This window comes from Triticum aestivum, chromosome 1B (assembly GCF_018294505.1).
Source record: "Triticum aestivum cultivar Chinese Spring chromosome 1B, IWGSC CS RefSeq v2.1, whole genome shotgun sequence".
Lineage (NCBI taxonomy): Eukaryota > Viridiplantae > Streptophyta > Magnoliopsida > Poales > Poaceae > Triticum > Triticum aestivum.
The window spans coordinates 5,309,128-5,320,194 of record NC_057795.1 but is presented as its reverse complement, the minus strand read 5'-3'; the positions used below and the strand labels follow the sequence as shown (position 1 = coordinate 5,320,194).

Sequence of the window (11,067 nt, the reverse complement as noted above, 5' to 3'; positions counted from 1 at the left end):
ACCCGAAGCTCGTGGAGTCCGAGCGGGCGATATTCGCCAACAATGGCGGGGAGGTCATCGTCATCTCCGACGATGAGGTGGAAGGCGGCAAGAAGGGCGGCTAGGAGGAGGAGATCGACATTGAGGAGTGGCGGAGTATCTTCCCCGACGGCAGCGATGATGACACCGGCCAGGACCAAGCTCTCACCGTCGGTGGCCTGATGTGGAAGGAATGGCTCGACCTCCACTACGGCCGTTGAAGTTTTAAGTTTTTAGTGTGGTTTAAGTTTAGTTTAGTTTAAATTTAAATTTATGTTTGATGTTTGGTTGTCAAGACTATCTGTGTTGAATTTGTGTTTAAATGCATGCAAATTTCGGTTGAAATTAGATTGAATTTTTGTAAATTTACGTGTTACTCCGAGTGCGCCTACGAGGTTGGGTTGGGGGGGGGGGGGGGGGCAGGACACCGATGGGGACACAACTTTGGCATCGGTGGCCCGCACGATTCGGTGGCCGTTCCATTTCCGGTCTTGGATTAGGTTTTCTTTTTTCTTAAGAAAAAACATTATTCAGATTTAACAAAAGAACTAGTTAGACTAAAAATGAACTATTTGTTAATAAGTTTCGTAAATAAAATTTATATTTGGGGAAAATTGTCTAAACGCTCTTATATTTCTTTACGGAATCTTTCAGGGATGCAGGTTATTCTATCAGCAGAGGCCATACTTTAGTGCAGCACAAGGAAGAAATCAGGCCATACAGCTAGGCTCCATGGGATATTGGAAAATGAGGAGCTAGCAAAGGAATTAGACCGGAATAAGAGAATTGCTCTCGCAACTGATGTGGCTCAAGCAATATCTTATTTGCATCATGATTGCAGTCCACCTATTATCCACCGAGATATCACGAGCAACAACATCTTGCTTGGTACAACCTTTAAGGCTTTTGTCTCGGATTTCGGAACAGCAAGAATTCTCAAGTACGATTCATCAAACTGGAGTGCACTAGCAGGAACAAATGGCTACATAGCCCCTGGTACATACTAGTATAACATTGTTGCTCACATCAGAAGCAGTTATCCCTATCCATTTGTTCCTAAATCTAATATGTTGATATGATGTAAATAGCTTTGGTGTGGTTGTGCTAGAGCTAGTGATTGGCAAGCATCCAAGGGATCTGTTAGACCGTGGTTTATCGAGAGGGGATCAATCTATGCTAGTGAAAGATATTCTCGATCACCGGCCGACAACACCAACAACAGCAGAAGGGAATAGCTTAGCTCTGCTCATCAAGCTGGCCTTTTCCTGCTTGGAATCTTCTCCACAAGCAAGGCCAACCATGCAGGAGGCATACCAAACTCAGCCAACGACCCTCTTCTAGCTCCTGTCCCGTGCCTTTCAGCACACTTACATTACAATAAGGGATTCATGTAGTGAGAAGCCAAGGTCTATCATTGCAGAAGCCGATTTAGGTTTATGTTTTGCCTCGAGTCATTCATATACCATCTATATATGTTGAAGTTTGTAATCATTTTGTGTCATCTCGTAGGTTTTATTTCTAGCAAAAACAATAACCGATCCATGCAGCATGAGCCTGTTCACGACATGGCCGGATCAGTAGTTGCATGCTATTACGATCGCCTCGTGCGATGGCACGAGTACCGGCTGTAGCGGCTTAGAACTTGACGCATGGTCAAGGGTCGTGGGATGGCACGGCCGTGAAGCTTGCTCATGGCGCAAGATAAGGATCTTTATCTTAGCTAGTTGAGCTAATGAGCTGTTTAAATAAAGAGGAGAACAAAGCAGAAAAGCTGCAACGGTTTACGCAACGCAAATATACTGATTCTTCTCCCTCCCTATGCCTCGGGATGAGTTCATGACTCATTGTAAGTGGTCGATGCAGAAATAAGAACAAATAAATGTAAACACACGAAGCTGGGAGCATAAAAAGGAAAATTACCATAGGACTAAGTAAAAGAACTTACACGGGCCTGTAAGGCAAGAGTATGAAGTCCTTAACCTTATAATGGAGCATTATATCCAGGAATATGTAGTCCTCGTCCTTCAGATGGAACAACAAATAATTTACTACTAGACTAAATTTCAAACATTGATTGGTGAGATTGAAATGGAACAAAGATACAACATTCTTTTTTCTTCATGCCTAATAAAAACTTAACAAAGGTTGAAATGATATGATATGCAAAGTCCCAGATGACCGACAACAGTGAGAGCTAAGCTACTGCAATCATAGACATGTGGCTCCGGGCTGTAATAAGTATATTTTCCCGAGCTCCTCTCTAGCACTTTCAGACCCCTTGTTTTTAGTTTTTACTGCCTCGGGACTATTGCACCGTGTTACCTTTGGTTTCATTTTGATAATGGAACCGGGGATGGCTTCTGGCTCCCTGTTGCTCTAAAAAAAGCATCAGGGTCGGGGTGCTCGGTCCCGAGCGTTGGCAATCGTCTTAAGGAAAATTGACAGTCGCTGATTTGATTTTCAGGCAACTGGTTATTAGCAAACGTGTAAATGATTCGTTGTTCCGTGTGAATCTTACCATGATGTCGAGGTGCTCGGTCCCGAGCGTTGTTCACATCAAAGGGGTGTTTGGGTCTGTTTTCCTATCCTGGACTGTCGAGGCATAAATAATCCATCAACAAAAGTGACAGTAGATAAGAACCCAAATAAAGCAACTGAACTGGATTGTGCTGATCCTCTGTTCCATTTAGCAGAGTCTTGATCTGATTCTTGTGATTTTGTGTTACATGTAGAATTCGGAGCTAGCGGACACAGGGCCTGAAGAAATTTGCTTCCCGTAGAGGCATCAACAACATGAGCACCGCATGCTGGTAACAAATAGTGAAGAATGAGGTGTTGCAGTTGGTTTTGTGTTGAAAGCATTGGTTTCAAACATTTGCAAGCTCGGCGTACCACTGGGCTAGCTCTGCTGCTGTAGCAAAAATACCCGTCTGCTCAGATAGCTACACAGGTAGTGACTTCTTTCAGCCTACTTCTCTCTGTGGGAAATTTAGCAGCTAAGACAAGCAAGGTTCATGTGTGTATGTATGTACTCATAAAAGATTCACATGGAACAACAAATCATTTACACGTTTGCTAATAACCAGTTGCCTGAAAAACTTTTTTAGAGCATCGGAGAGCTAGAAGGCATTCCTGGTTCCATTACCAAAATTGAAACCGAAGGTAACAGACTGCAATAGTCCGGAAACAGTAAAAACTAAAAACAATGGCGCGAAAACAGGCTCTGAAAGTGCTAAAGAACAGTTACGGAAAATATACTTATTACAGCCCGGAGCCACATTTTCACAGAGCAATCGCTGCTGCTGCTGCGATTCCAGACAAAGGAGTTGGCTCTGTCTTCGACCTCTTCAGTGAAGATTGATTTGGAGCCTGATGCTTTCGTTTCTTGTGACTGACTACTTTCAGCTAGGTTTGGTGCCTACTACTCATGCAGTAAATCTAGCAGGCAACATGACACTGAAGAATCGTCGTGTTTGGACCTTTGCTGCACAACAGCTTTGGTCAACAGGAAAACAGCATATTTATTAGAAGAAGAAAAAAACTTCCACCTGCTTCAATTCCCCAGAAGTTCTTTATCAAAAAAGTAGATATTAATTCAACTCAACTCAGAATGGTTGACTGCCGTGTAACATCCAACAAGACCACTTGACCATAGAATGCTGCTTGAATTCCACAGGTTGCAGCCACTGTCTCGTTTCCCTGGGCACATGACTTGACTTCCAACAAGACCTGGGGTCCATGCTTTGTTGGACCACAATTAAACGCTGTACCCTTTATTTCTACCACCACCGGTGGCGAAATTTCCACACAACTTGTCTTTGCGTTGCGTCACCAGTCATGAGTCCTTGAGCTTAAAATTTTGTTCTATGTACCAGCTGAAAAGCGAGAAGGGAAACACTTCAGAGAATAGCTTAAGACATAACTGAAGCACTTACAAGTTACATGATCAAATGAACAGAAAATGCGTGAGTGTTTACTGCCGTTTCTGATATGTTGTACTCTACATCTGTACAAGATACCAAAGTACTGAAGCGTAATAATAATTTTCACACTTTTGATTACTACTCGTAAAGTACAAAGGGCATACCTGGGAATACTAGCGTGTTGGATGTTACACGGCAACTAATCAACACGTACATAAAGCACTAGTAGTAGAAACTACTGAGTCAACCCACTTGAGCTAGGAAATTCTCTTCAGTCAGTGTCGTCATGATGCTGCTTGGTTGTGCAGGCTTTGAATTCCACAAGCTGCAGCCACTGCCTCATTTTTCCTCAGACACATGACTTCCAACAAGACTTGGGGTCCAGGATTTGTATTGACCAAAATTCAACACGGAAACCTTTATTTTTTTCCAACAAGACTTGGGAATTTCCCCCACATTTAATCGCTGCATTGCGGCACCAACAATGAGTTCTTAATCTTTTGTAGCAGTTAAAAAGCGAATAAGGGAAACATTAGTACTATAGAAAATGACTTGAGACAAGCTGCTTCCATTTCTTTATGGAATTGCAGTTACATGTTGCATGATGAAATAAACAAGAAACACTATTAAACCAATCACAGTATATACCATCAAATAAAAAATTTCTAAATGTTTAACTCAGTGTATAAGTTGTAGACGGAGGATAACTGGGAAAGATATGACTAGGTGCACGCGTTGGGCACCCTTCTATCCCTGTCTTCAATTGCTTTCTAAGAATAATTGCTGTGTCATTTTTCCACAGTCGTGAGGAAAGAAAAAAGAGGAAGAGATGGCGACACTGAAGAAGAGATGGGAAAGAAAAATTAAGGGGCAGAGGTGGCCACAGACTCAATTGTCGTGTGGTTGACTGACTGAGGGCCATCTGCTCTTCTTAGTACTTTTTTTCTTTTGCGAGAGCTCTTCTTAGTACTTTTTTTTCTTTTGCGAGAACTCTTCTTAGTACTCCTGGTGGCTTACTTAATTTTATTATAAAGCATTTATTGGCATACACCAACCTTAATTTTCTTCACGCCATGCCTAATACTATACAAACTTAACAGGGGATGGCATGTGATCATATGGTACGAAAAAAAACCAGGTGACAGAAAACAGGAGAGCTAGCACACCCCATAATAATTACTTTATCACAAAAGTATATAAAAATTCACCTCAAAGTTCAACTCAGCTAGTGCAACCACGGACATGCGAAGAACATGCATGATGTACTACCGTATTTGAACAGCTCCCTCATTTTTCCTCAGAGACATGACTTCCAACAGGACTTCCGTTTCAGTAGTTGTATCAGCCAAATCTGAACATAGAAACCTTTATTTTTTACCATCGATGTAAATCCCAAAGCGGAATTTTTCCCACAATTGATCTCATATGTAGCATCTGAAAAAGGACAAGGAGAACATTAGTACGGTTGAGGATAGCTTAATATAAGCTGCTTCAATTACTATATGGAATTTCCATAACTGAAGCAGTTACAAGTTATATGACCAAATGAACAAGAAATACTAGGAAACCAATCACAGGAGATACCATCAAATAAATACTCAGCCCAATGTTAACTGGGAAATACATGATCAGTAGGATTACTGTCCCTGCCTTCAATTGCTTTCTAGGAGTAATTATTGTGTCATTATTTCCACAGGCATGATAGAAAAGAAATAAAGGAAGAGATGGTGACACCGAAGAATAGTCATCTTCTTTTCTGCAGGGGAAAAGAATAGTCGTCCAGCAGAAGTTTCCAATCAAATGTTAAGTGTGATCCTCATAACAATGGACAACCTGCTAGTTAAATATCGTCAGTTCCAGCATGCACAGAATCACATCCCCCAACCAACACACAACATGACGGTGGCTCTGCAGTTCCTTCAGGCGGGCCGGATCGTTGCCTGCACGAGTAACACCAGGGAGGCAGACTGGTGGTGCTTGCCTGGATCAGGGCCACCGTGGGATTGCTTAATCGGAACGGTGGGAAGGGCGGCGGCGGCGGCTATGCGACCGGAAACGCGTTCATCTGCGTGGGGAATGGGCCAGGAAAGTCTCGTGGTGAAGGAACGGAATAAGTGACTTTACCATTAATATCCTTTTTACAAAAAAATGAATTTCTAACGGTCAGAAAAAATGGGAGGTAGAGTTACATGAAATTACAAGTCGTAACTCGCCAATCATCATAAAAGTGGTTGTGTTGGTTGATAAAAAAAAGTTGCATTGCCAATCACCATAAAAGTTGTATTGCCAACACACGCACACGCACACGCACACACAGCTATCATTTGCACGCTTTTCAATTACTTGTATTTACAAAGTGTTGGGCAATCATCAACTTTGAAGAAGTAGAATATTACCAAATCAATCCACTTGAGCTTGGAACTTTTCTTTGGTCAGTGTGCTCCAACTTTTTGCTTAATTGTATTCCCCCACTTGTATCCCACAAGTTGAACTTTTCTTCAGCCAGCCACTTGAATTAAACAAGTTGCAGCCACTGCCTCGTATTCCCTCGGACACAGGACACAATACTTGGGGTCCAGGATTCGTATGAACCAAAATTCAGCACATAAACCTTTATATTCACCATCGATAGAATTCCAGAATGGAATTTTGCCATGGTTAACCATCCACTTGAGCTAAATATTTTGTTCCGTACCAGCTGAAAAGCAAAAATGGAAACATTTTAGAGAATAGCTTAGGAAATATTCAAGCAGATGGTCAAACAAACAAGAAATACTATCAAATCAATCAGAGGAGATACCATCAGATAAAAACTCTACCAGAATGTTAATTCAAAAGTCCATTAAGTGCATAAGTTGTAGATGGAGGAGAACTGGGAAAGATATGAGTAGGCGTATGCTGTGGTGGGTACCCTTCTATCCCTGCTTTCAATTTGCTTTCAGGGAGTAATTACTGTATCGTCTTTCCACAGGCACGAGGAAATAAAATAGAGTAAGAGATGATCACGCTGAAAAAGAAAAAACTGGCAGTCCAACAAAGCTGCCAAAAGAAAGAAAAATGGGTCAGAGATGGTGACAGATATTGAAGAATATCATCCAGCAGCAGCTTCCACTCAACTGTTGTGTGTTGACTGACTGAGGACCTCATGACACTGGACGAGACATTCCTTAAATACTCATCAATGGTTTCCACGGAATCACATCCTCCAACCAATACACAACATGCAGACACTAGGCAGAAAGGTGCCATCTTTCTCAACACCATTGTTGTACCTCTGCCTACTGCTGGTGCCATGCCTTCTTCTCTTGGAAGAAGCACATGCGTCACGTCATGGAGGGATCTTGTTGAGGTCTCAACACATGGCCCTCCTTCACTGGAAAGCTACACTCGCAAGCCCACCGCTGCAGATGAGCTCTTGGCAGGAAAACACCAGCCCGTGCAACTGGACGGGCATCATGTGCACGGTTGTTCGCCATGGCCGCAACATGCCCTGGGTGGTGACCAACATCTCGCTGCCGGGTGCTGGCATCCGTGGCCAGCTTGGTGAGCTCAACTTCTCGGCTCTTCCATTCCTCACATATATCGACCTTCATAACAATAGTCTTCATGGTGCACTGCCTGCTAGTATCGGCTCACTGTCGGCACTTTCGGTACTTAACCTTCCCTACAACCAGCTCACAGGGAAAATTCCTGCTGAGATTGGTGACCTGCAAAGTCTCAGGCTGCTTGAGCTCTCATTTAACAGATTCACAGGACATATTCCTGAATCTCTGGGTAACCTAACAATGTTAACTGATCTTCTCATTCACCAAAACATGGTATCAGGTCCCATTCCCGAGGAGATTGGAAGACTTGTCAACCTACAAAATCTACAACTAAGCAACAGCACCTTAAGCGGTTTGATACCGAAAACCCTTGGAAATCTGAGCCAACTAAATGCATTATGCCTGTTTGGTAATCAACTTTCAGGGCCTATACCCCAAGAACTTGGCAGGCTAGTCCATTTGCAAATTCTTGACCTTAATTCAAATGATTTTTCAGGTCCAATTCCAATCTCCATAACCAATCTCACTACAATGAACACACTTTATCTCTTTGAAAATGAAATCACAGGACCAATACCCCCAGAACTAGGCAACCTCGCTATGCTAAACCAACTTGGTCTCTACGAAAATAAAATAACAGGTTCAGTACCCCCAGAACTAGGCAACCTCACTATGCTCAATGAACTTTTTCTCTATACAAATCAAATCATAGGTCCAATACCTTTAGAATTGGGCGTCTTGCCGAATCTCCAGTATTTAGACTTCGGCGACAACAAAATATCTGGCTCTATTCCTGACAGCTTAGGAAATATTACCAAGCTAGTGGTACTGCACCTCTATGAAAATCAGATAACAGGTCCAATACCTCTAGAATTAGGCCTCTTGCTAAATCTGGAGGATTTAACCTTGGCTGACAACCAAATATCCGGTTCAATTCCTAGCAACTTAGGAAATATTTCCAAGCTAGTACAACTATCCCTCTTTAAAAATCAGATAACCGGTTCCATTCCCCAAGAGATTGGCAATCTGATGAACCTTGAAATTTTAGACTTGTATCAGAACAAAATTTCAGGATCAATACCGAAAACTTTTGGGAAGTTGCAAAGCATCCAAAGAATGCAAATCTACGATAACAAATTATCAGGTTCTCTTCCCCGAGAATTCGGAGATCTCATCAGCCTTGTTGAACTTGCATTGTCTAACAACTCACTTTTTGGACCTTTACCCGCAAATATATGTTTAGGTGGCAGACTTCAATATCTCCAGATCTCTTCTAATATGTTCAGTGTCCCCATTCCAAGGAGTTTAAAGACATGTACGAGTTTGGTTCGACTTCGCCTTGAGTCGAACCAACTAACAGGAGATCTCTCTCAGCATTTTGGTGTCTATCCACAACTTGTACAGATGCGGTTAGCATCGAATAGATTGTCTGGGCAGATCTCACCAAATCTAGGTGCATGTACCCAGCTAACGGTACTACATCTAGCAGAAAATAAGATCACAGGTTCCATACCTCCAATCCTTTCTAAATTGTCAAACCTAGAAGAACTAACACTCGATTCTAATTATCTGAGTGGTGAGATTCCACCAGAAATCTGCACTTTAGAAAACCTATCTAGCCTGAACTTGTCATCAAACCAATTATCTGGATCCATACCTACACACATAAAAAAGCTACGCAATCTAGCATACCTTGATACATCTGGGAACAGACTGAGTGGATTAATACCAGAGGAACTTGGGACCTGCATGAAACTACTGTCCTTGAAGATCAACAACAACAGCTTCAGTGGGAGTTTGCCTGGTGTGATTGGAAATTTGGCAGGCCTGCAGATCATGTTAGATGTGAGCAACAATAACTTCACTGGTGTGTTGCCGCAACAACTTGGGAAGTTGGAGATGCTAGAATTTTTTAATTTATCACACAATCAGTTCAGTGGCAGCATTCCATCGTCCTTTGCAAGCATGGTGAGCCTTTCAACACTTGATGTGTCCTACAACGAGTTGGAAGGGCAGGTCCCAACAGCACGGCTACTCCAAAATGCTTCAGCAAGTTGGTTTCTTCCCAATAAAGGTCTGTGTCGCAACCTCCCTGGCCTGCCACCTTGTTATTCAACCCCGGTAGCTGCTCACAAAAAGGGGAAGATACTTGGTTTGCTTTTGCCAATTGTTCTTGTGATGGGTTGCGGCATTATTGCTGCAATTGTTGTCACAATAATGCTTAATTATAACAGGAGAGAACCACAAGAAAGTGTTAGCACTGAAGCAAGGGACCTATTCTCTGTTTGGAATTTCGATGGAAGATTAGCATTTGACGATATTGTAAGGGCAACAGAAGACTTTGATGATAAGTATATCATTAGAACAGGAGGATACGGCAAAGTCTACAAGGCACAACTCCAAGACGGGCAGCTGGTTGCTGTGAAGAAGCTTCATCAGACAGAAGAAGAGTTGGATGATGAAAGAAGATTTCGTAGTGAAATGGAAATCTTAACGCAGATCCGACAACGAAGCATTGTCAAAATGTATGGATTCTCCTCCCATCCAGTGTATAAATTTCTAGTCTACGACTACATTCAGCAGGGAAGCCTCCACGGAATATTGGAAAATCAGGAGCTAGCAAAGGAATTAGATTGGAAGAAGAGAATTGCTCTTGCAACTGATGTGGCTCAAGCAATATCTTATTTGCACCACGAATGCAGTCCACCTATAATCCATCGAGATATCACAAGCAACAACATCTTACTTGATACATCCTTCAAGGCCTTTGTCTCGGATTTCGGCACAGCAAGGATTCTTAAGCCCGATTCATCAAACTGGAGTGCACTAGCAGGAACGTTTGGCTACATAGCTCCTGGTACGTACTAGTATAACCATGTTTTTCACATCAGAAGCATCCGTCTCTATCCATTTGTTCCTAATTATAATGTTTTCGACACTTTTGTGCAGAACTGTCGTACACATCTGTTGCGACAGAGAAATGTGATGTCTATAGCTTTGGGGTGGTTGTGTTAGAGCTAGTGATGGGCAAGCATCCAAGGAATTTATTAGATGGTAGTCTTTCTAACGGCGAACAATCAATGATGGTGAAAGATATTCTGGACCAACGGCCGACAACACCAATAACAACAGAAGAGAATAACTTATCGGAGAGGCTATGGTGTTGATGTAGAAGCCCTCCATGGCGGATTCCCCCTCCGGCAGAGTGCCGGCGACGGCTCCAAGATGGGATCTCGCGGATACAAAAGGTTACGGTGGCGGAAATATTTCTTCGGTGGCTCCCCTGATGGTTTCGGGGTACATAGGTATATATAGGAGGAAGAAGTACGTCGGTGGACGCCCGAGGGGCCCACGAGACAGGGGGCGCGCCCTATAGGGGGGCGCCCTCCACCCTCGTGGCCGCCTCAGGAGCTTCTTGACTTGCACTCCAAGTCCTCTGGATCACGTTTGTTCCAAAAATCACGCTACCGAAGGTTTCATTCCGTTTGGACTCCGTTTGATATTCCTTTTCTTTGATATACTGAAATAGGCAAAAAACAGCAATACGGGTTGGGCCTCCGGTTAGTAGGTTAGTCACAAAA

The 11,067-nt window shown here is 42.8% G+C and overlaps 1 protein-coding gene across 1 annotated transcript; it reads left to right on the top strand.

Moving 5' to 3' along the window:
* The first annotated feature begins 7,167 nt into the window (after positions 1-7,167).
* Positions 7,168-10,809, top strand: LOC123083525 (probable leucine-rich repeat receptor-like protein kinase At1g35710). Its single transcript, XM_044505550.1, has 2 exons — positions 7,168-10,343; positions 10,436-10,809. The coding sequence occupies exons 1-2, from the start codon at positions 7,301-7,303 to the stop codon at positions 10,651-10,653; spliced, it is 3,261 nt and encodes a 1,086-aa protein (XP_044361485.1). The 5' UTR covers positions 7,168-7,300; the 3' UTR covers positions 10,654-10,809.
* Positions 10,810-11,067: the final 258 nt, after the last annotated feature.